Raw genomic sequence first — 24,880 nt, forward strand, 5'->3', positions numbered from 1 at the left:
TTTTTGTCCTTGCTTGTTAATCTCGGTATTTTCAACACCGGTTTGGAAACTGGCGATTTATTTGGTGTAGACTGTTTTGTTTTGTTTGCTTGTCAAGGGGGAGTTATTTTCTTCCAGGAATGTAGACTTACGAACTGTTTTTGTTCCTAACTCCCTTCACTCTTAACTTTCCTCGAACGGAAATAGAAAATGTCTCGTTTTCACATTCATGCCTCTTGGTTTATCATATTTTCCCTTACCAAACTTAAAACCGTACAAAAAAGTAGAGTTCTATTAAGTGAACCTAAATGAAATTATCTTGTAATTATAATGAATTATTTTAAATATTCTGCACGAAACTTACACACAAAAAATCACATTTAAAAAAGAGCTCCTGAAATGTAAGATATTGCTGTTTTCCGTAACTGCTGGATTCCGCATTATGGTACACCTTCAGTATGACAGTACTTTTAAAACTACATAATGTTAATAAATAATAGGGCAAACAAATGTTAAAATAAAAAAAACTAAAACTAAAACTACATAATGTTATGTTTTTATATCCACATTACTTGGCTTACCATGCCCTGCCTCCCCCCCCCATAACACTTTCAACCATTAAAAAAAAAAAAAGTTTTATCAAGTGACCCTAACTGATGTGCCATTTATGCTTCTCTCTCCCTGATCGGACTGTCAGTTCCTGGAAGGCAGAGGAGGTGACTGCACAAATCTAGCACAGTCCTTTGCACACCATATTTAATACTGTACTGTGTAAACTTTTCGTTGTTGTTCAAATAAATCCTTATCCTACTTAGTATTTTTATAAGGAAATCAATGAAAGTTGTAAAATGAGATTAGGCTGACTTGTTTCTTGCAAATACAGTTTTTAGATCATAAGAACGAATGATGTTTCATTTCTCTAGTTAGAATACACAGTATATATTAAAAAAACAATTTACTTCTTAATAACAACATTTATTTTAAACATTATTACATTCAGGGAGAAATAATAGTTGCCCTGAGAACACAAACTTATGTTGTACTTTGGAATTAAATAGATATAACCACAGATTAACACCAAATGTATTAATTTTAGATTCTTAACACATTCTTAAAAATAATTTAATTTCACATATATGGAGTCCAACCAAGGTACATTTGGCATAGCAAATTTTCATCAGTAGCTTCCTGTATTAGGTAATGCACATGTCCTTCAATAGATAACGGCAGCCCTGTCACTCTATTCCGGTTCTTGATTACACCTTGTAGTCGCTGCTCAATGTCAAGAACATGGGTCTTGGCCTAAAAAGAAGAAATAGAAAAATTAGAAGGGCTGTAGATCCAATAACACGTGGATATTGATAATGTGAAATTACTATCTTTGTTATTTAATGAGTGTTAATGACTTTTACTTGTCACAACCATTTGTAGGAGCAAATAAGAAATGAGAGAAGAAATGGAACAAATACAATTACTTGAGATATTGATTTAGAGGCTAATAATGTTGATCCAACATCAACTGCTTAGACATTTTCCTGGAATATGTGAAATAACAGGAATCCCTTCTACATTATAATTCTAGAAAAATAATTGTAAAATCAGATTTGAAAGTATTTAAGTATGTGAATGGCGGTTCTAATAATAGCAACAGTATTCTAATGCTTAATATTTAGATTTTGCTAGTGTAAGCAAATGAGAGTTCTAAGTGAGCTACTTAGAATTCTACATTTCCCTCTTATGAAAGCAATCAGAATGCAAGAGTGAGTGATATTATTAGAAAAATAATCCTCAATTTATTCTAGTTTATTAGAAATAGCTATCTGCAAACTGAAACTTCAATTAATATTAATAAGGATTGGGTTGTTATATCCATTCAAGAAATGAACTCCATAATGACAATGGTGTCACCAACTGAAGCTGAGAACTGCTATTCTTAAATTTTTCACTTTATCTCATAACTGTGAATTATTTACAGTTAAACAAGTATGTCCTGGAATCTGTTTTATCACACAAATGCTAATAATGTTAACATTAACAATGACAATAAAGAAAACTATGACATTGCACTAGATTTTAGGGTAATCACTGTTTAGTCACTGACAGTATTTAAAATCAGTTCTCATTTATAGAGATATACAGTATAAGCTTATATCAAGCTATATATTCTACTAACCTTTTCATTGACAACTTCTCCAGTTTCATTCAGTGGTGCTTTGGAATTCCCTTTTACTGGTTTACTCCACTCCACAAGAGGATCATGTAGAAAAGTCTTTAAGACACTAAAATTAAGACAAATATTATTAGAATAATTATGTTATCTTTGGAAAGAGAAATCTTGCTAAAATCAACACATAAGTGAAGGATGAGAAGCAAATCATAATACCTTTATAACACACATGACTATCTTTTCAGGAAGACATATGAAATTATTGTTTTGGGGTGAGAGAAGAGCAAAGAGGCAAAATAGAGGACGGTCAGAGTAAGACGAATATTTCTTGAATGGGTGCATTTTATCTACTGCCATGTCTTCAATGACCATATAATTCCTATAGTTACCATGCTGACCCAGACCATATCTTTCTTCTGTGCTCTAGATGTTAAATTCAACTATGGGAAATGAACATCTGAATATCATATTGGGACTGAAAACCTATATCCAAAAGAAAACTCATTACTTTTCACCAAACTTATATTTCTTCTGTATTCCCCAAATTAATAAAGAACATCACTGACCCATTTGCCCTGGACATAAATCTGGGAATCATCCTTGCCTCCTCTTCCTCCAATGTCCAATTTCACCTCCTATATCCCTACTCTCACTTTGGAAAAACAGTTTGGCAGTTCCTCAACATGTTAAATAAAGAATGACTCAGCAATTCTACTCCTAGGTATATACTCAAGAGAACTGAAAGCATCTATCTACACAAAAACTTGTACACTAAGGTTCATAGCAGCATTCTTCATAATAGCCAGGAATTGGAAACAACCTAAATGCCCATGAAATGATGAGCAGATAAACAAAATGTGGTATATCCATACAATGGAATATTTTTCAGCCATAAGAAGCAGTGAAGTATTGATACATGCTACAACATGGATGAACCTTGAAAACATTTTGCTAAATGAAAAATCCAAACACTAAAGGCCATTTGTTTTATCGTTCCATGTAAATGAAATATCCAAAATAGGCTAATCCACAGAGACAAAAACTAGAATAGTAATTGCCAAGAGCTGGAGTGAGGGGAGAATGGGAGTATCTGAAATGCATACAAGGTTTCTATTTGGGGTAATGAAAATGTTTTAAAATAATTAGATAGCAGTGATTGCACAACTCTCTGTGAAACATACACACACACACAACTGAATTTTACAGAGTAAAGAGTGAATATTATGGTATGGTACCTCAATAAAGCTATTATTTAGAATATCTACCTCAAGGCCAATACTAAGTAGTCTATATAGCAAACATATTTAGGAACAAATAATTACATTCAAGGCTACTATTAAATTTTTTACAGAGTTCAGATGACTACCTCATTAAAGGCTCTCTCTGATCACGCATCAATCTCATCGTAACTTCACAAGCTCTTCGAAAAAGTCCTTCTGTTCCCATCGGACCCATTCCATTAACCATGTTATGAGTCAAGCGAAACGGTACAATTTCTGGAACTTCAAAGGTTTCACCCTTTAAAACAATGCATTTTATTAGAAAATAACCTCATTATGCGTTTTAAAATCTTTAAGAATTTAGAACTTTATGTCTAGACTCTCTTAGCTAAGTGTAAAAATACCCCTTAAAATATCCGTCCTTTATGTGAGAAAGCTGTATGAACCTGCCTTTCTTTTCGGGGAACAGAAACCACACATTAGATAAGATCTAGAGAATGTCATCACCTTTCATGGAATTTGGTATAGTGAAGAGTATTATAAGGAAATTCTAATGCACTCAATATTTAATCTCATACTAACTTTTAAAAAGTCCTTCTTTAGTAATATAGATAACAAATAGTCTCATATTTTTCCACTTATGTCTTTCACTGTAAAACAAGAGTGGAAAAGAAATCGCCAAATGTCAGACTGCTCAGACCCCTCAATGGGACATGAAACATGTTATATAATGAAGTCCAGTTGTTCATTTATTTTTTGCCATTATCTAATCTGCCTTTCTTAGGGTCCTTTCATTCCTCTAATCAGTCTTTCTAAATTCCTCTCTTGTATGACTCAATCTAAATGAGTGGTTTATCTCTGATTTGTTTTCAATTGTTTTGGGATCTTTTTTCATTCCCTATGTCAGCAGAAGGCAATCCACATAGAAAGGAGGCAAACAAAATAGTGGGTTCACCTACCAGCCTACCTTCCAGAATCATAACATTGGAAAATTAGAGGGAGCCTTGGAGAAGAATCCAATCTCTACAATTTATTCCCAGGTCCAACTGCAAACATTCAGAATCTGAATCATCTGGGATGTTTCTTAGGTATCTGTTTTGTTTTTTTTTTTAACATGGGCAGGCACCGGAAATCGAACCCAGGTCCTCGGGCTTGGCAGGCAAGCATTCTTACCTGCTGAGCCACCGGCCACCGTGGCCCGCCCAGGTATCTGTGTTTTTAAAACTCTTGGATGATTTTGATATACTGCCAGGTTTGGAACCCATTATATTAAACTTCTAGGCTCTGTAAAACTGAACTTTAATAAAATGAACAGATCTGCCTGTGTTTATAAAATTGACAACTACTTAAGTCAGAACTTGAACTTATCCCTCAAAATTTCAAGTTCTTCTGGATTCTTCTATCCAAAATGGCTTTACTGAAGGCTATGGCAATCTACTGATCAAACCCAGTCAACAAACTTTCAATGTAAGGCCCATGACTATAACGGCGATCAGTAAGTTATGTATAGAAAGGACAGTTGCTGAGGAAAGGAAATCAAGAAATGATCTACAATTAGAGTAATTCCCATCACATACCTTATTGAAGAGACAGTTGAAATCCACATGTACACATTCACCAGTCAAAGAATCAAAGAGAATGTTTTCCCCATGACGGTCTCCAAGTCCCAGGATATAACCAACCATTGACATTACTGCTGTGGAACGGCAGTATGCTGATCTGCTGCTGTACCTAAAGAAATCACAACACATGTCCAATGCCCTTATGTCACATAAGCAATGTCACTGAGAATATTAAAAATAAACATCCAATTATTATACTGCATTATATTCTTGGTAAATTACCATGATGTTGGATCAGGGAATGTTCTCAGAAACCATTCATGAAAAACAGGAGGATGCCTGGGCAGGAGAAATTCTCGAAATACTTTGAGTTTTTCAGACAAAGCTGCTGCCTTTGGAAGCATACACTGGCGAAGTTCCTTTCCTGTCATGTATACTCCTGCAAGTAAGTTCCATTAATCACTTAACATCAAATGAAAAAAGAGGCAATGTTTTTTTGTTAAAAAAAAGGTCTACTTTTATTCAAAATGTTATTCAAACCAAGAATAAATGGAGACGTTTCAGTTGTACATGGGAAAAATTATCATCTGATATTGTAAGATAAACCATAATATCTTCCCTTAATACTTATGCTAAGTAGAAGTCTCTTATCTAGGAAAGTTAATGTTAATTAAATCTAGTGTTGTGGAATTATATAACTCCGGAAGATAATCACTCAGAATATAAATACAATACGATCAGTGGCCCTTAGTGAAAAAACTAAGTCCTCACTAAGATTATAGTGAGCTCTCATTTAATCAGTGTGTAGTATAGAGCCAATCTAAATCATTACTAAAAACCCACACTGATGCTATGAAATATTCACTGGGCATGAAGGCTATCCTATAAAATTCATAGTACCTCTGATTTTTAAGGTAGTCCTATAGAATCCACACCATCCAAATCAAACCATCTGACATTTTTTAGTCCAAATTAGATGGTTGATATGACACCATCTAGAAGCGCCTGTTAGGTCTACCTTGGTTTGGTGCTATTTGTACCCAATGCACAGCAAAAGTTTTGTGGGAAGCTTGAGATTTGAGGTTTTAGCCTCAAATATTGCATATTCAACTGAGTTCATTATAAGGTGGAAAATATTTGTCTAAAAACCGAATACAATAATTAAAACAAACAGGGCTTCAGCCTTGTAAATAAAATAGTCATTAGTAAGTTCTTCAAAATCAAACTCAAGTGTGTTTGAGTGCCAGCTCTACAACATATTACCTATGTGAACTTGGACAACTTAAATTCCCTGGCAGTGCCATAAAATGGGGATAGCCATACTTAGCACAGTACCCATGATATAGTAACTTTTTTATTTTAACTAATTTTTTTTAACATTTAGAAATCATTCCAATTTACATATACAATCAGTAATTCTTAATATCATCACATAGATGCATATTCATCATTTCTTAGTACATTTGCATCGATTTAGAAAAAGAAATAGAAAGACAACAGAAAAAGAAATAAAATGATAATAGAGAAAAAAATTTTTTTTTAAATTAAAAAATAATAACAAAAAATATGCCTCAGATGCAGCTTCATTCAATGTTTTAACATAATTACATTACAATTAGTATTGTGCTGTCCATTTCTGAGTTTTTGTATCCAATCTTGTTGCACAGTCTGTATCCCTTCAGCTCCAATTACCCATTATGTTACCCTATTTCTATCTCCTGATGGTCTCTGTTACCAATGACATATTCCAAGTTTATTCTCGAATGTCGGTTCACATCAGTGGGACCATACAATCTTTGTCCTTTAGTTTTTGGCTAGTCTCACTCAGCATAATGTTCTCTAGGTCCATCCATGTTATTACATGCTTCATAAGTTTATTCTGGCTTAAAGCTGCATAATATTCCATCATATGTATATACCACAGTTTGTTTAGCCACTTGTCTGATGATGGACATTTTGGCTGTTTCCATCTCTTTGCAATTGTAAATAATGCTGCTATAAACATTGGTGTGCAAATGTCTGTTTGTGTCTTTGCCCTTAAGTCCTTTGAGTAGATATCTAGCAATGGTATTGCTGGGTCGTATGGCAATTCTATATTCAGCTTTTTGAGGAACCGCCAAACTGCCTTCCACAGTGGTTGCACCATTTGACATTCCCACCAACAGTGGATAAGTGTGCCTCTTTCTCTGCATCCTCTCCAGCACTTGTCATTTTCTGTTTTGTTGATAATGGCCATTCTGGTGGGTGTGAGATGATATCTCATTGTGGTTTTGATTTGCATTTCTCTAATGGCCAGGGACATTGAGCATCTCTTCATGTGCCTTTTGGCCATTTGTATTTCCTCTTCTGAGAGGTGTCTGTTCAAGTCTTTTTCCCATTTTGTAATTGGATTGGTTGTCTTTTTGTTGTTGAGTTGAACAATCTCTTTATAAATTTTGGATACTAGACCTTTATCTGATATGTCGTTTCCAAATATTGTCTCCCATTGTGTAGGCTGTCTTTCTACTTTCTTGATGAAGTTCTTTGATGCACAAAAGTGTTTAATTCTGAGGAGCTCCCATTTATTTATTTATTTCTTCAGTGCTCTTGCTTTAGGTTTAAGGTTCATAAAACCGCCTCCAATTGTAAGATTCATAAGATATCTCCCTACATTTTCCTCTAACTGCTTTATGGTCTTAGACCTAATGTTTAGATCTTTGATCCATTTTGAGTTAACTTTTGTAAAGAGTGTAAGATACGGGTCCTTTTTCATTCTTTTGCATATGGCTATCCAGTTCTCTAGGCACCATTTACTGAAGAGACTGTTCTGTCCCAGGTGAGTTGGCTTGACTGCCTTATCAAAGATCAAATGTCCATAGATGAGAGGGTCTATATCTGAGCACTCTATTCGATTCCATTGGTCGATATATCTATCTTTATGCCAGTACCATGCTGTTTTGACCACTGTGGCTTCATAATATGCCTTAAAGTCAGGCAGCGTGAGACCTCCAGCTTCGTTTTTTTCCTCAAGATACTTTTAGTAATTCAGGGCACCCTGCCCTTCCAGATAAATTTGCTTATTGGTTTTTCTATTTCTGAAAAATAAGTTTTTGGGATTTTGATTGGTATTGTGTTGAATCTGTAAATCAATTTAGGTAGAATTGACATCTTAACTATATTTAGTCTTCCAATCCATGAACACGGTATGCCCTTCCATCTGTTTAGGTCTTCTGTGATTTCTTTTAACAGTTCTTTGTAGTTTTCTTTGTATAGGTCTTTTGTCTCTCTAGTTAAATTTATTCCTAAATATTTTATTCTTTTAGTTGCAATTGTAAATGGAATTCGTTTCTTGATTTCCCCCTCAGCTTGTTCATTGTTAGTGTATAGAAACACTACAGATTTTTGAATGTTGATCTTGTAACCTGCTACTTTGCTGTACTCATTTATTAGTTCTAGTAGTTTTGCTGTGGATTTTTCAGGGTTTTCGATGTATAGTATCATATCATCTGCAAACAGTGATAGTTTTACTTCTTCCTTTCCAATTTTGATGCCTTCTATTTCTTTTTCTTGTCTAATTGCTCTGGCTAGAACCTCCAACATGATGTTGAATAACAGTGGTGATAATGGACATCCTTGTCTTGTTCCTGATCTTTGGGGGAAAGTTTTCAATTTTTCCCCATTGAGGATGATATTAGCTGTGGGTTTTTCATATATTCCCTCTATCATTTTAAGGAGGTTCCCTTGTATTCCTATCCGTTGAAGTGTTTTCAACAGGAAAGGATGTTGAATCTTGTCAAATGCCTTCTCTGCATCAATCGAGATGATCATGTGATTTTTCTGCTTTGATTTGTTGATATGGTATATTACATTATTGATTTTCCTATGTTGAACCATCCTTGCATACCTGGGATGAATCCTATTTGGTCATGATGTATAATTCTTTTAATGTGTTGCTAGAATTTTGTTGAGAATTTTTGCATCTATATTCATTAGAGAGATTGGTCTGTAGTTTTGTTTTTTTGTAATATCTTTGCCTGGTTTTGGTATGAGGGTGATGTTGGCTTCATAGAATGAATTAGGTAGCTTTCCCTCCACTTCAATTTTTTTGAAGAGTTTGAGCAGGGTTGGTACTAATTCTTTCTGGAATGTTTGGTAGCATTCACATGTGAAGCCGTCTGGTCCTGGACTTTTCTTTTTCGGAAGCTTTTGAATGACTGATTCAATTTCTTTACTTGTGACTGGTTTGTTGAGGTCGTCTATTTCTTCTTGAGTCAAAGCTGGTTGTTCATGCCTTTCTTGGAACTTGTCCATTTCATGTACATTGTTGTATTTATTAGCATAAAGTTGTTCATAGTATCCTGTTATTACCTCCTTTATTTCTGTGAAGTCAGTGGTTATGTCTCCTCTTCCATTTCTGATCTTATTTATTTGCGTCCTCTCTCTTCTTTTTGTCAATCTTGCTAAGGGCCCATCAATTTTATTGATTTTCGCATAGAACCAACTTCTGGTCTTATTGATTTTCTCAATTGTTTTCATGTTCTCAATTTCATTTATTTCTGCTCTAATCTTTGTTATTTCTTTCCTTTTGCTTGCTTTGGGGTTAGTTTGCTGTTCTTTCTTCAGTTCTTCCAAGTGGACAGTTAATTCCCGAATTTTTGCCCTTTCTTCTTTTGATATAGGCATTTAGGGCAATAAATTTCCCTCTTAGCACTGCCTTTGCTGCGTCCCATAGGTTTTGATATGTTGTGTTTTCGTTTTCATTCGCCTCGAGGTATTTACTAATTTCTCTAGCAATTTCTTCTTTGACCCACTCGTTGTTTAAGAGTGTGTTGTTGAGCCTCCACGTATTTGTGAATTTTCTGGCACTCTGCCTATTATTGATTTCCCACTTCATTCCTTTATGATCTGAGAAAGTGTTGTGTATGACTTCAATCTTTTTAAATTTGTTGAGACTTGTTTTGTGACCCAGCATATGGTCTATCTTTGAGAATGATCCATGAGCACTTGAGAAAAAGGTGTATCCTGCTGTTGTGGGGTGTAATGTCCTATAAATGTCTGTTAAGTCTAGCTCATTTATTGTAATATTCAAATTCTCTGTTTCTTTATTGATCCTCTGTCTAGATGTTCTGTCCATTGATGAGAGTGGGGAATTGAAGTCTCCAACTATTATGGTAGATGTGTCTATTTCCCTTTTCAGTATTTGCAGTGTATTCCTCACGTATTTTGGGGCATTCTGGTTCGGTGCGTAAATATTTTATGATTGTTATGTCTTCTTGTTTAATTGTTCCTTTTGTTAGTAGATAGTATCCTTCTTTGTCTCTTTTAACTGTTTTACATTTGAAGTCTAATTTGCTGGATATTAGTATAGCTACTCCTGCTCTTTTCTGGTTGTTATTTGCATGAAATATCTTTTCCCAACCTTTCACTTTCAACCTATGTTTATCTTTGGGTCTAAGATGTGTTTCCTGTAGACAGCATATAGAAGGACCCTGTTTTTTAATCCATTCTGCCAGTCTATGTCTTTTGATTGGGGAATTCAGTCCATTAACATTTAGTGTTATTACTGTTTGGGTAATACTTTCCTCTACCATTTTGCCTTTTGTATTATATATATCATATCTAATTTTCCTTCTTTCTACACTCTTCTCCACACCTCTCTCTTCTGTCTTTTCGTATCTGACTCGAGTGCTCCCTTAAGTATTTCTTGCAGAGCTGGTCTCTTGGTCACAAATTCTCTCAGTGACTTTTTGTCTGAAAATGTTTTAATTTCTCCCTCATTTTTGAAGGACAATTTTGCTGGATATAGAAGTCTTGGTTGGCAGTTTTTCTCTTTTAGTAATTTAAATATATCATCCCATTGTCTTCTTGCTTCCATAGTTTCTGCTGAGAAATCTACATATAGTCTTATTGGGTTTCCCTTGTATGTAATGGATTGTTTTTCTCTTGCTGCTTTCAAGATCCTCTCTTTCTCTTTGACCTCTGACATTCTAACTAGTAAGTGTCTTGGAGAACGCCTATTTGGATCTATTCTCTTTGGGGTGCGCTGCACTTCTTGGATCTGTAATTTTAGGTCTTTCATAAGAGTTGGGAAATTTTCAGTGATAATTTCTTCCATTAGTTTTTCTCCTCCTTTTCCCTTCTCTTCTCCTTCTGGACACCCACAACACGTATATTTGTGTGCTTCATATTATCATTCAATTCCCTGAGCCCCCGCTCAAATTTTTCCATTCTTTTCCCTATAGTTTCTGTTTCTTTTTGGATTTTAGATGTTCCATCCTCCAGTTCACTAATTCTAACCTGTCTCTTGAAATCTACCATTGTAGGTTTCCATTGTTTTTTTCATCTCTTCTACTGTATCTTTCATTCCCATAAGTTCTGTGATTTGTTTTTTCAGACTTTCCATTTCTTCTTTTTGTTCATCCCATGCCTTCTTCATGTCCTCCCTCAATTTATTGATTTGGTTTTTGAAGAGGTTTTCCATTTCTGTTCGTATATTCAGAATTAGTCATCTCAGCTCCTGTATCTCATTTGAACTATTGGTTTGTTCCTTTGACTGGGACATATCTTCAATGTTCCTGCTGTGATTTGTTATTTTTTTGCTGGCGTCTGGACATTTAATCAGATTTCCCTGAGTGTGAGACCCAGCAGGTTGAAAGACTTTCCTGTGAAGTCTCTGCTCTGTTTTTCTTATCCTGCCCAGTATGTGGCGCTTGTCTGTCTGTGGGTCCCACCAGCAAAAGATGTTGTGGCTCCTTTAACTTTGAAAGGCTCTCCCTGCTGTGTGCGGTGGAGACAGAGGAAAGTTTGTAGGCTGGTTTTAATGGCTTCAAATTGCGAAGTCCTGGGATCTGAATTCCCTGAGAGAGGCACTCCACCTGAGTTGCGTTTCACCCCTCCCGTGGGGAAGGTTCATGTGGTAGAGAGCCCTGAAAGCAGCCTGTTTCTGTGTTTTGGGCAGTTGCACCTTGTGTAATCCCAGCGCTGAGCCCAGAGGCAACCGAGCCTCAGTAGAAACAGCCGCAGAAGGCTCTGTTTCGCCCCGTTTCCTCTTTTTCAGTTAGCCCAATAGGCGACTTCCGCCTTAATCAGTTTCGCCTGAGCTGGGGGCCTACTTCTAGTAGTCAGAATTTGTCCATTAATGCCACTATTGGTGTTTGGTTGGGCTCAGTCCCCGCTACTGTTTGGAGACTCTTTTCTTTCCCTCCCGGTAGCCACCTGTGGGGGAGGGGCACTGGCCGCTGGCTGCCGCGGCCTGGGAAACTCACAGATCTGAGACTCGTAGCTGGTCAGGGAAGCCGCCCGCAAGGGAGGGGTGTCGGCCGCGGGCCGCCGCAGCTTGGGAAACTCGCCTCTCCGAGACTCCCAGCCCGTCTGGGAAGGAGGGAGGGAGGGGCACCGGCCGCCAGCCACCACGGCCCGGGGAAGCACGCGCCGCTCAGGGAGCTCATCGCAGCGGATTCTCACAGCCGGACCAGCCAATCCAGACTGGGGTACACTGTGTGTCCGATCCCTGCCGTGGCCCCGAGAGCTGTTCTGCACTGTTTCTGGTTATTTAGTAGTTGTTCTGGAGGAGGAGCTAAGATGCGCGCACCTTACTAAGCCGCCATCTTGGCCACCATCCCACTATTTTTTTTTTTGGTATGCTGTATGGCAGCGTCACATTTCATTCTTTTCCCATGTGAGTGTCTCATTACTACAGCACCATTTGTTGAACTGTTTGTTTTTGCTGGTTTCTCTGTTTGCTTGTTTGGGAAATGCATGGGCTGGGAATCAAACCCAGGTCTTCTGCATGGCAGGGTACCGCTGAACTATCCTCACACTCCCTACCTATTTACTTTTAATGTATCATATACATTTTCAAAACTATTTTGAAATAATTTTAGACTTACAAACACTTGCATAAATAGTAAAGAACTGAATATTCTTCACCTACCTTTCCCTATTAATATCTTATATAACCATAGTACAATAATCTAATCTATAAATTAACAGTTATAATATTAATTATAACTTTTAGATCTAAAAGTTATATTAGTATAATTATAATTATACTAATTATAACCTTTAGATCTTATTCAAATGTCACCAATTTCCCCACTAATGTCCTTTTACTAGTCCAGGATCCAATCCGGGATCCACACTGCATTCAGCTGTCACGTCTTTTTTTTTTTTTTTAATATTGATATCAATCATTAATTTCTTTTTATTGCTGACTAGTAATGTGCTATATAGAAATTCTACAAATTTTAACCCATTAACCTGTGAAAGACACTTGAGTTTTTTCCAGTTTTTGTCTGTAACAAATAAAGGCAATATAAACATTCATGTACATGTTTCATATGGCCATATGCTTTAATTTCTCTTGGATAAATACCTAGGCATAGACTGGTTAGTCATAACAATTCTTCCAATGTGGTTGCACCAGTTTACATTTCTACAAGCAGAGAATGGGAGTTCTGGTTGCTCCCAGGCTCACACAATCTTGGTTTGTCAATTTTGTTAATTTTAGCCTTTCTAAAAGTCATGAAGTAGCATATAATTCTGGTATTAATTTGCATTTTCCTAATGAAGTATGATGCCATTCATGTTTTCCTGTGCTTTTGTCCCATTAAATATCTTCCATGGTGAAATATCTGCTTCAATCTTTTGCACATGAAAAAAACAATCTCTAATTTGCTTAAAATAATCCCTTATTGCCGTTTTAATAAATGTAGATTTTGTAGTTTTAATCTCTCACTCTTGATATCGATAATTTTTCGTATTTTCTTTGCTCCTGACTGATTTGGCTCAAGAATTTTCAATTTTATTGAACTTCTCAAGTAGCTAATTTTTGCTGTCTTTTATTTTCTGTTTGTCTTTTTTAATTTCAATGAATTCTACTTTCATCTTTATTTTTTCCTTCTTTTTCTTTTTTTTTTTAAATAGTTTTACTGAGATATACTCACACACCCTACAAACCATCTGACAATCACTGGCTCACAGTATGAACACGTAGTTGTGCATATTTCCTCCACATGTTTAACTGTGGAACATTTTCATTACTCCAGAAAGGAAATAAAAATGAAAAATAAAACCCAAATCCTCCCATACCCCTCACCCCCCCCCCCCCACTGACCCATAGTATTGGTGTGGTACATTTGTTAACTGTTAATGAAAGACTATTAAAATATTACTGTTATAACCATAGCCCATAGTTTGCAATAGGTACATTTTCCCCCATGTATCCACTTTTTTTTTTAACATTTGTTCCCATATTATTTATTTTTAGTCCATATGTTTTACCCATCTGTCCATACTGTAGATAAAACAAACATCAGACACAAGATTTTCACAATCACACAGCCACACTGTGAAAGCTGTGTCATTATACAATCATCTTCAAGGAACATGGCTACTGGAACACAGCTCTACAATTTCAGGCACTTCCCTCTAGCCTCTCTAACACAGTTCAGACTAAAAGGGGATATCTATATAATGCGTAAGAATAACCTCCAGGATAACCTCTCAACTGTGTATGAAATCTCTCAGCCACTGACATGTTATTTTGTCTCATTTCTCTCTTCCCCTTTTGGTCGAGGTTTACTTAATCCCTTGATGCTGAGTCCCAGCTCATTCTAGGATTTCTCTCCAACATTGCCAAGGAGGTTTACACCCCTGGGAGTCATGTTCCATGTAGAGGGGGAGGGCAGTGAGTCTGCTTGCTGTGTTGGCTGAGAGAGAGAGATAGGCCACATCTAAGCAATAAAAGAGGTTCTCTGGGGGTGACTCTTAGGTCTAATTTTAAGTAGGCTTAGCCTATCCTTTGCTGGGATAAGTTTCATATGAACAAATCCCAAGACTGAGGGCTCGGCCTATTGATTTGGTTGTCCCCACTGCTTCCGAGAATATCAGGAATTCTTCAAATGGGGAAGTTGAATTTTCCCCCTTTCTCACCATTCCCCCAAGGGGACTTTGCAAACACTTCTTCATTCAGTGTTCAAATCACTCTGGGATTTATCGGGGTATCATACTGGACAAACCTACAAAATCTCATGCCCTATTCAAGGTTCCATGTACTTATGGTGTTCAATTAACTTGTCCATATAGGTTACATTAGGAAATGCACTAGTCAAAATATAAATTTTGTACCAAATAAACATTTTTTGCTTTAGTCTTACGCAGAAGTTGAAGTTTTTAGTCACTATCATTGTATACTATACACACATATTCACACTCATTTCCATCGATTTCTGCATCTATTCATCTGTATACACATTTTAAACACACATTAGTTCATACTAAAATCTCTGATTGCAATATAACACTGTAGGTTTCATTCTAGCCTTTCTTCTTTACTGTCAGAGAAAGCTCAGACAGTGAGAAAACTGGTTCTCATCACCTATATTTATTTCCTAAAGCCTAGTGTACACATGAAGTAATTTCAGAATTGCTAATCAACACCCCTTTGAAAAAGCAATTTTCATAAACATCTTTGTAAGCAACCTCAAATCCTTTCTGGATGAAGACAGGGAAGGAATCAAAATACAAGGAAGAAAGGAAAACATTTATGTGCCTTTGTATATAGAATCTCAATCTCACCTAGAAATTTCTCTATGGCTTATATACAAAACACACATACTAAAGTATGTTAGTAACAATTATACCCATATTATAAATGTCAGTATCCATTATACCCATATTATATATTTACATCATAAGAATTATTTTAATACCCTTTTCCTTATATAGTTTGGTCAGAATAGGTCTCAAGCCAGCAGTGTTGTTAACCCATTCAATAATCCCACACTCGTCATTCAGTGGAATAACAGCATAGGTTCGGATATGAAGTTCTCTTCGGCGAGATTCTGCATCTTTTCTTAAGCACTATTAAAAAACATACACAAATAAACTTAAAAATGAAATAGAATTCTAAATTTGCAAATGCTATGGTAAATATATATAAAAACTTTTCATTTCACAGCAAACTTCATAGTAACAATGAAGGCTTACTATGTAATGTAGATGAATAATTCTTCAGAATGCTAGGAAAGGAAATAGTACTGAGGCAGTAGCCCTAATTCATTTTCAAGTCCTAAAAAATGCCTTCGACAAATCCTTCTTTTCCATTATGCACCAGGAATGTGACAAGGATATTGTGTTAAAAATAATATAGTTGTATATTTAACACTGACAAAATGTGGTTCTTTCATTTTTTATTGCTTTATAGATATTACTGATGCATTAAATCCCTAGGTACAGAAAGTACTGTTTAATTTTGTTTATCTCAAAGACACAAGGACAAGAGCATGAACCCTATAAAATCCCTAAAATATAGTCTATGCTTGCAGTTTAATATTACAGTCTCATCTGAAAAACTATCTCCTAAAAGAAGAAAGCTTTAGACATCTTATCTGATTAACCCTGGTAATAGGAGATAAGGAGAAACTGTATTATGTTGAATTCTGGAATTCCATGAAGTAAAAAAATTAAGCATATATGCACACATCAATAAATATAACCTGTTCACTGAACAAAAACACATTCTAAACGTTAGGAACAAGTAGACTAAATAAATGCCTGCAAAGCAGTACAGCATTAGACTGTGAAGGTCAATGTGTGGCCTCTAAAACCAACACAGTGAGAATATAGTTTTCACAATTGAGCTATTTCATTTGACCATATTATTGGGGAACAAGTTAATGATTTAACTTGATCAGCAACAAGGCTGGTTAAGGTAACTTTATAAATTAAAGCCAGACTACTTGCTACTCCAACCAGAAAATACTAGGGGGCTCTGGGAAGAAATGATAATGGATTAATAGGCAGTGATTAAGGTACTAATTTACCAAACAATATTTTAAATAATAATAATAAAAATCTTTCTTTTCTTATTGCCTTTCAAGTGGGTTTTTAATGCGCTTTTAATTTTTTAATTATTTTTGGTTAAACTACACATAAATCATAGTTTCCCTATTTTAAAAAAAAACAACACAACACTTTTCTGTTGTTATATCTTTTTATGCTAAATGCCCAGAAAACTTTTCCTGCTAATAAAAGAGGTTCCAGTGAAATGTGGTGAACAGAAGGGAGAAAAGGCAAAAAGCTTGCAGAAAAACCATAAAGTTTCATCCTACCACAGTATGATTTATTTTTTACCAGTGAAAAGAATAGATGTTTTGTATTTAATAATGCTTGGCTATAGATAACTCAAAAATCATAGGAACACACATTTATAAAAAACGCTTAATGAGATTTTTCAAATCAAAAAATGCTAATCATGACTTTTAAACAGTGAGTTGATAAAAATAGAACCTAAACTTTTTTTCTGACACCAAAAGATAAAACCTAAATAAATGTGATAGCTTTATTTATATATTATATTATAAAAAGAAAAAATAAAGGGAAGATGAGAAGAAAAAAGTATATTATAGATAATTTAAAGATCAAATAGAAAATATTTTCCCTCATTAACTTGTCTCAAACATTTTTCTCCATACAGTGAAAGTATTTTTTCTAATTCCATGAAAATGAAAACAAAACAAAACAATACATTTCATTCTTCCTAAAAGCCATTCTACTTGCATACTGAAAAGCTCGTATCACACTGATAACTATGATAATTTTAAAATAAAAGCAAGCTATTTCCAAACCTTATTAATCAAGGAATTGAATTCCATTAATCTACAGTCCTTTCTTAGGTCATCTTTTGGCTTACACATCATGATGTAGAACTTTCCATCTGATCCTTTTAAAGAGATCTTCTTTGGTTTCTGAAGAGAAGCAAGAATTTCCACCTAATAGATGATGAGTTATATATAAATTAAGGCTGAAATTTTTTGTTTAAATTTCTATATATTACAAATATTACATTACCTAATATAACTAAAAAAGAGTGAATACTAATAACCCTTATGATGTATAAGTTTATTATTTTAGCAATGTCTTCTATCCTAATTATTTATGGTCTATGGAAAGAATGGTTGCCCCTGCATAGAGACACATTTTTGCCCCTTTAGAATGGCTATGGAGTAAACAACATTTCTTCATCTTCAATACAATGACTTATATACGTCCAAATTCATGAAATCCTTTCAAAGGATTATAGCCAATGTTATAAAAGACTTTTTAAACGTCTTTTTAGGATCTTTGTTCAGAGCCTGAGCACTGTTTTTACTTTTTTTTTAATTTTATTTTTCGCATGGGCAGGTACCGGATTTCGAACCCGGGTCTCTGGCATGGCAGGCAAGAACTCTGCCTGCTGAGCCACCGTGGCCCACCCTTGACTACTGTTTTTAAATCTCTCCAGTGGTAAGAATGTTTATCAATTGAAAGTAATTTGACCTTTGAAAAACCAAACCTCTCCAAAGTCAATTCTTCTGAGGTAATAGGTAAATAATATTGCTTGTGCCATAAAGAAAGCATGACTATAAGCAGTAAGAATGATTTCATTATTGTGGTTTAGTAACTGGCTTTTAAAACAATTAAACAAATGTTCTAAATCACAGGCATATTGTTGACATAAGTAGAATTTCCAAAAGCATTTACTTAGAAGAAGTGCTCTAGAACCATTTCTTTAAAATAGTAACATTTTATAGACACTTTCATACATAAAAAAAAAGTCAAGTTCTTCCTAATTGAATTTTACTTCCTTCAATAAAGCAAACAAAATTGGTACTTTGGTCTCTTTCTCTTTTCTATTTTTAGAGCAAATGAGAGTATGGAAAAATAAAATTGTGAAAGAATGAAAGATTACAGTACTACTAAAACAATACAAGCACAGGAAAAATTAAAGTATTAGGTCGAACACGGGGTTTGATCATTTAATTTTCTACTATCAGTAGAAGAGAGTCTCACTTTTCTGTATTGCCAATCATTTATTTTCCTCATAAATAAAGTTCATATGGTCTTTGAGAAAATCACTTTTTAACTTAAAAATTTTAACAACTAAAATTTAAAAACACAGCTAGAGTCATATAAAGTTGAAGTTACCATATCATCAAAGCCTGCAATATAGGCCCAATGCCCAGGAAATGGCTCATGGTTGGCATGGGTGCCTGGAATGGACGGAAGAGTAGGTATCATGACTGACTGCAAAGGAATGAGGATTTCACTAAATGTTGCTTCTTCTACCAACTTTTTAAGCATTTTAAAATGAGTGCTCATGCTTAACGTGGAACTACTTCCATCAACCTGAAAAATAATTGAAAGGTAGTACATTTTAATTTTTCTGTTTACCCTGAATTATAGAACATTTTACTTCAACCAAAACAAAAATTTTGTTTGTAGAAAAAAGAATTCTTCTACAATATCTTAATTACAATGGCTCAGCAGTCTGTAGCTTATGAATATATTTTATACATTATCTCATTTTAACTTATCTGTACTTTTTCCTCATCAATAACAGTACCTACATTAATGACTAAAGGGGATAATAGAGGTCAACAAATTGTTTTCAGGCATTACAAAATCCAAAGAGCTCTGAAAATCAAACTTTATTTTTTTTTGCACCAAACCTCATTTGGCAGCAAAATCATATCTGAACTGACATAACTATTTACTTATCCCACTTAGTGTGAAGATTAATATTTTTCATTGTAGAAATAATTCCGTGTTTGATTTTGAAATATTGCACCAGATTGTCCACAGTGGTGATATTCAATATAAAGTATATGTGTACTGAATTAGCTTTAAAAATGTCATAAGTTCTGAATTCTTAAATGTTGCAAGCCACAATGGTTTCAGAAAAAAGAATGGGAAACCTATAACATGTAAGTCTCTTACAACAGTGCCAGTGTTTAATAAAAGTTGGTCATCATCATTGCACTGTTTCTGATAATGTCAACTGCATCAGAGGTCAAATAAGATTAACAAAGATAAAAGCAGGTAAGTCGTTCCAGATATTTATTGAGGGGAAGATGAAAAACAGAGTAGTCTGTACTTTCTCACTATATTCAGTTCTAATCTTATAAATTTCTCTTTCTCCCTCCTCATAATTTCTCCCCTTTTGTCTTTCTTATACATTTTTTTTTTTAGGTTTTTTCCTCCTATTCCTTGGTAGAAATTTTAGGTAGAATAGGGGTAACTCCTCTAAGCATATCTCTAAACTCATTACAAGACTAATGAAAAAGTAGTCATTAAACTAGATAATAATCATTTGCTTAGTTCTCTACAAGAAATAAGCACCTATAGGCAGAAGAAGATGTCTTATCACCTTTATTTCCCTTAGCGTGGTGATCATCCCCTCATAGGCACTGACATATATACTGAAAGCATGAAAACTGAAATACCACTCTTCCTTCCTCTCATATAAATAAATGGATTAACGTATATGAGTTTTCAAAGATGGAAGATACAATAAAAAAAGATACAGACAACTTTAGATAACAAGTATTTCATATTCATATATTTTTATGCCTTATTTCATATCCTCTACTTCTTATAAATATGGATAATCAGCTATTAAAAGAATTCACATTAAAAAGACCTTTCAGAAATTTAAAGGATATCTGGGAGAGAGACATATGTTAGAAATCTTTAAAACAGCTTTATGAAAGTAAATTACACATATTTAAAGTGTACAATTTGAGGAGCATATCCATATATGTTAGACTTTAATTTAATCAACTAACAAAGGAAAACTAGTTCAAATCAATAGGTTTTATATAAAAGCTATCCAACAATGGCCTATAAGCAACAAGATTTATGATAGTACCGGTTTATTGCACAATTCTAGAAGCTTATCTGTTAGGCGAGTCGCATCTCCAACAAATTTTTCTAAGGATTTTTTCATATGGATAGCTTTATTTAGGATTTCCTTGCATCTGTTCACACGCATGGGATAAGAAGACTGTCACAAAAAAAGTTAAATACAACTTTATAAAAGATCTTAAAAATATAACAAAACTTTTAATTAAGAAAAATCAACTAAAAAGTATTCATGACAAAAGTTTATACTGATATAAATTTCCTAAAAATCAATTTGGCAATGCAATCAAGAGCTATAAAATGTCATTATCATATGACTTGGTGAATTCCCTTTTTAGAATATACTCTGAAGAAATAATCAGAAATGAGAATAAATATAGATGTGTCTAGATTTGCTACAACAGTAAAAAATAAATAAAACAACCTACATGGATCAAGAATAATTAAATAAACTATAGACAGCTGTTACAGAATTTTATACTATGTCTCAAAATAATATTTAATGACATGGGAAAAATTTTAACAATCTTAAGTAAAAAATATAAAATTATTACATCTATGTGATTCAAATTTTTATTAAAATATGCATAGAAATATATATACAAAGAAAATTATATCAAAGTATTAGTGAATGGGAGACGGTATGAATTTTGTCTTTTTATACCTTTGTGTTTTCTAAATTCTCTAAAAAATGTATTTATTAAATAAATTGAACTACTTATAGATTACCATTAATAATGCAATGACATTTTTCTAGTATTACTAGTTCAGGTACTTTGCATTTAAAGAAAACAGGTTATCATTTTTACCAAGCACTAATTCAGTTTACTAGACTTCATAAAGGATAAGCATGCTGGCTCTGATCTTAAACAAATTAATCATTTCATGTGATATAGTAAATGTCTCTGAATATTAAAATGAGACAGTGCTATAATCATTCCTTTTTTTAAAAAAAGTATTTAACATTTATGTCTTGTGTCTTGATACTACTTATTCTAAGAGAGACAACATGGAACTTGCATTTACATATTAGCAAGACAATGTTGTGATTACTATATTACCTTTGACACAGCTGTCATCATCCACATTGCTTGTTGAGGATAGGCCAGAAACACTTTGGCTATAATTTCCATCAAGACAACAAAAACTTCATCATGAGAATGACAAATTCGGGAGATCAACTGTGAAAACGCAGTCAAAAACTGATATGGAGCTAAATGATTTGTATGTTCAGTGATCACCTTGTTAATTTTAGCTAAATCATTTCTCATTTGCACACGATCAGAGCGACCAGCTAGGAAAAAAAAATCATGTTTAAAAAATAGTAAAGAAAAGAAAAAAACAGTATATCAGTTCACACCAGAAATGGACAATTTTGTTTTAAAAATAGCTTTAAAATACATGGGCATCTGTTATTCTCATATGAGATTATTCACCAATTTATGTAAAAATAGTTGTTTCTGTGCAAGTAGAAAATATTAAGGGCCAATGAAAAACCCAAAGGCAGTTAATTTTTACTAGAAATACAATGGGCAGCAAGCCACCGCCGATTATAATTTTTAGAAAAAATTATTTGACTTAACCTAAATTTTTCAATATTTGTGAAGTTCATCCAGGAATGAGCAGGTTTTCACTTGCAGGCCCTGAACTGCAACTACTACAGAGTCTATGTTTAGTCTTTCTCTTCCTTTTTAATATTCAGTCTTCTTGCAAACATGTAAAATCTTAATTACATAAAATTCACTCCCAGCTCTTGATAAGTTAGAATGTCAAGTCAAATGTGATGTTACATCAAAGTTGTAATTCTTTCTAGTCTCTTAAAAATTTTACATAAAATGTTATATACCTTTTTCCCATTCATATGCCTTAGCACCAAAATCAAGCCATAGTGATAACATCCGTGGCATTGACTGATATATAAATTGATTTCCATACTGTAAAGATCTGTAATTATATAGAAAAGAAATATTGCACAGTGGATGTTTTTGTTATATGAATAAAAGTTAAAGACCTAAAGTATCATTTAGGTTATATATAGCCTTCTGACAAAAATTAAGGCAATTTTTTTACTAGTTGAGGTTATCTTGACTCTCTCCTTTTTTTTTTACTATATATTTCTCACTAAACTCTGTATTATCTATTACAAAAATAATACAAGTTCTGACCAAGCCAAAGTCCTGTCAAAGCCAATTCTTTCAAATTCTCCTTAAGATCTGTGACTTCATTTGCATTCCCAAGGCCAACCACTTAATTTCTGGAAAACTATGATGATCTGTTCTTTTATCCATATTTCTTCCTTTCAATGAATTCCTAACATTCCTGAAATTCTAACTTTATCATGCTCTCCCACGTTCAAAAACAAAGATAACTATATACAGATAAAGACTATACTGTGCCAGTTTGAAACTATGTTCTTTGATCTTCAGTCAATATTGTTGGGTGGGATCATTTTGATTAAGCTGTTTCCACGGAGACAAGACCCCCGCCAATTGTAGGTGGGACTTTTTGAATAGGTGGTTTCCATGGAGATGTGTCTTCAGCCATCAAGGTGGGGCTTAATCCACCTACTGGAGTCTTTTAGGAGGGGTCCATTTTGGAAGAAGCTGACAGACTCAACAGAGCAGACAGAGCCAACACACGACCCAGACACATGGAGGTACAGAAAGGAAATGCCCTTGGTGAAGCTGTTTGACACCAGAAGCCAAAGATCCCCACAGATGCCAACCACATGCCTTGGCAGCTGACAGAGGTGTTTTGGACCCACTGGCCTTTCTTGAATCAAGGTATCATTCTCTGGATGCCTTAATTTCGACATTTTAATGGCCTTAGAAATGTAAACTTGTAACGTAATAAATTCCCTTTCAAAAAGCATTTCTATTTCTGGTATATTGCATTCCAGCAGCTTTAGCAAACCAAAACTTACACTAACTCTGACTGGGATTGTTGCTTCTCCATAACTTTCCAATTTTAATTTCTCACTACTCACTAGTGTACATCTCCCATCAGGTCTGGTTTCTACACCATCCTTTGAACAAACTACTCGACCTTATTTCTCTGTCAAATCGTTGAAAACATAGTAATGTGCTCTCCTTGAATTTAATTATCCTTCAAATTCTACCTTCTCTGAGGACTACCTGACTTCTTCTTTAGTGGTACAGTACAAAGTGGTATACTTTTGAAATCATGAAGTCATGGGCTTGAGTTTTGACTTTGGATTTCCCAAAAGTCCATGAAATCTTGAACTTGTTTCATTTTGGTATTTTGCTAATATCAGAATAGTTTTTGATAACTGGATGAGACAGAATACCTACACTCCTTTTATTATTGATACCAGTTTTTTTTATTGTGAAATATAACATATATACAAAAGGCAATAAATTTCAAAGTACATTTTAACAAATAGTTATAATGTCGCTGGACATTAAAAAGAAATATCAATATAATGATTCAGTAGTCATATTTATTTATTAAATTCTAACTGCTGTGTCATTAACGCAGAGCTCTTTCTCCTTTGATCCTTCTTCCAATCTTTAGGGATATTTGGCTTATGCCCATTCTATTGTTTTTCACGTTGAAAAGGGGTGTCAACAATATGGACTAGGGGAGTAGAACTGGCTGATGTTCTTGAGATACTGGCACCTCCAGGCTTCAGGACTTATTTGGCCTAGGAACCATCTGAAGGTTTTAGGGTTCTGCAAAGTATACTTAGTATGTGCAACTTTTGTAGGATCTTAGATGCAGCCCTGGGTGTTCTTGAGGATTAACAGGAATAATGTTGACTGGAATTTGACAAACAGTGGAAAAGAGCAACATCTAGGTGAAGCTTGCATAAAAGTAGCCTCCATAATAGCCTCCCAACTCTATTTCAACTCTTTTAGCCACTGGTAACTTACATTGTTACATTTATTTTCCCCTTTTTGGTCAGAAAGTTATTGTCAATACCATGGGGCCAGTGCCAGGGTCATCCCTGGGAGTCCTATACCACATTGTCAGGGAGACTCACCCCCTGGGTGTTATGCCTCATGAAGTGAGGATGGTAATGATTTTAATAGCAGAGTTAGGCTTAGAGAAAGAGGGGCATATCTGGGCAACAAAAGAGGCTCTCTGGAAGTAACTATTAAGCATAATTATAGGTAAGCTTAGCTTCTTCACTATAGAAATAAGTTTCCTAAAGATCAAGGGCTTGGCCTGTAAACTTGGGAGTCCCTAGTGTTTGAGAAAGTGTCAGAGGTTTCCGAGGTGGCAAAGTATAATAGCTCTGTATTTTTTTCTCTACTCCCTCAAGGGAC

At 34.6% G+C, this 24,880-nt stretch overlaps 1 protein-coding gene across 3 annotated transcripts in view; it reads right to left on the minus strand.

Annotated features, from left to right (window-relative positions):
• Positions 1 to 1,085: 1,085 nt before the first annotated feature.
• The window catches only part of ATR (ATR checkpoint kinase), a 153,575-nt gene continuing 129,780 nt past the window's right edge, over positions 1,086 to 24,880 (minus strand). For all 3 annotated transcript variants that reach the window (XM_077130311.1, XM_077130310.1, XM_077130312.1), the window contains 11 exons: positions 22,438 to 22,535; positions 21,653 to 21,885; positions 20,599 to 20,733; positions 18,876 to 19,076; positions 17,537 to 17,680; positions 15,620 to 15,770; positions 5,211 to 5,367; positions 4,944 to 5,097; positions 3,513 to 3,664; positions 2,153 to 2,258; positions 1,086 to 1,281 (listed from right to left, as the gene is read on the minus strand). In XM_077130311.1, coding sequence (XP_076986426.1) covers positions 1,108 to 1,281; positions 2,153 to 2,258; positions 3,513 to 3,664; positions 4,944 to 5,097; positions 5,211 to 5,367; positions 15,620 to 15,770; positions 17,537 to 17,680; positions 18,876 to 19,076; positions 20,599 to 20,733; positions 21,653 to 21,885; positions 22,438 to 22,535 — 1,705 coding nt within the window. In that variant the 3' untranslated portion in view covers positions 1,086 to 1,107. The remainder of the gene's footprint in view (positions 1,282 to 2,152; positions 2,259 to 3,512; positions 3,665 to 4,943; positions 5,098 to 5,210; positions 5,368 to 15,619; positions 15,771 to 17,536; positions 17,681 to 18,875; positions 19,077 to 20,598; positions 20,734 to 21,652; positions 21,886 to 22,437; positions 22,536 to 24,880) is intronic.

Source organism: Tamandua tetradactyla, chromosome 15, assembly GCF_023851605.1.
Source record: "Tamandua tetradactyla isolate mTamTet1 chromosome 15, mTamTet1.pri, whole genome shotgun sequence".
NCBI lineage: Eukaryota > Metazoa > Chordata > Mammalia > Pilosa > Myrmecophagidae > Tamandua > Tamandua tetradactyla.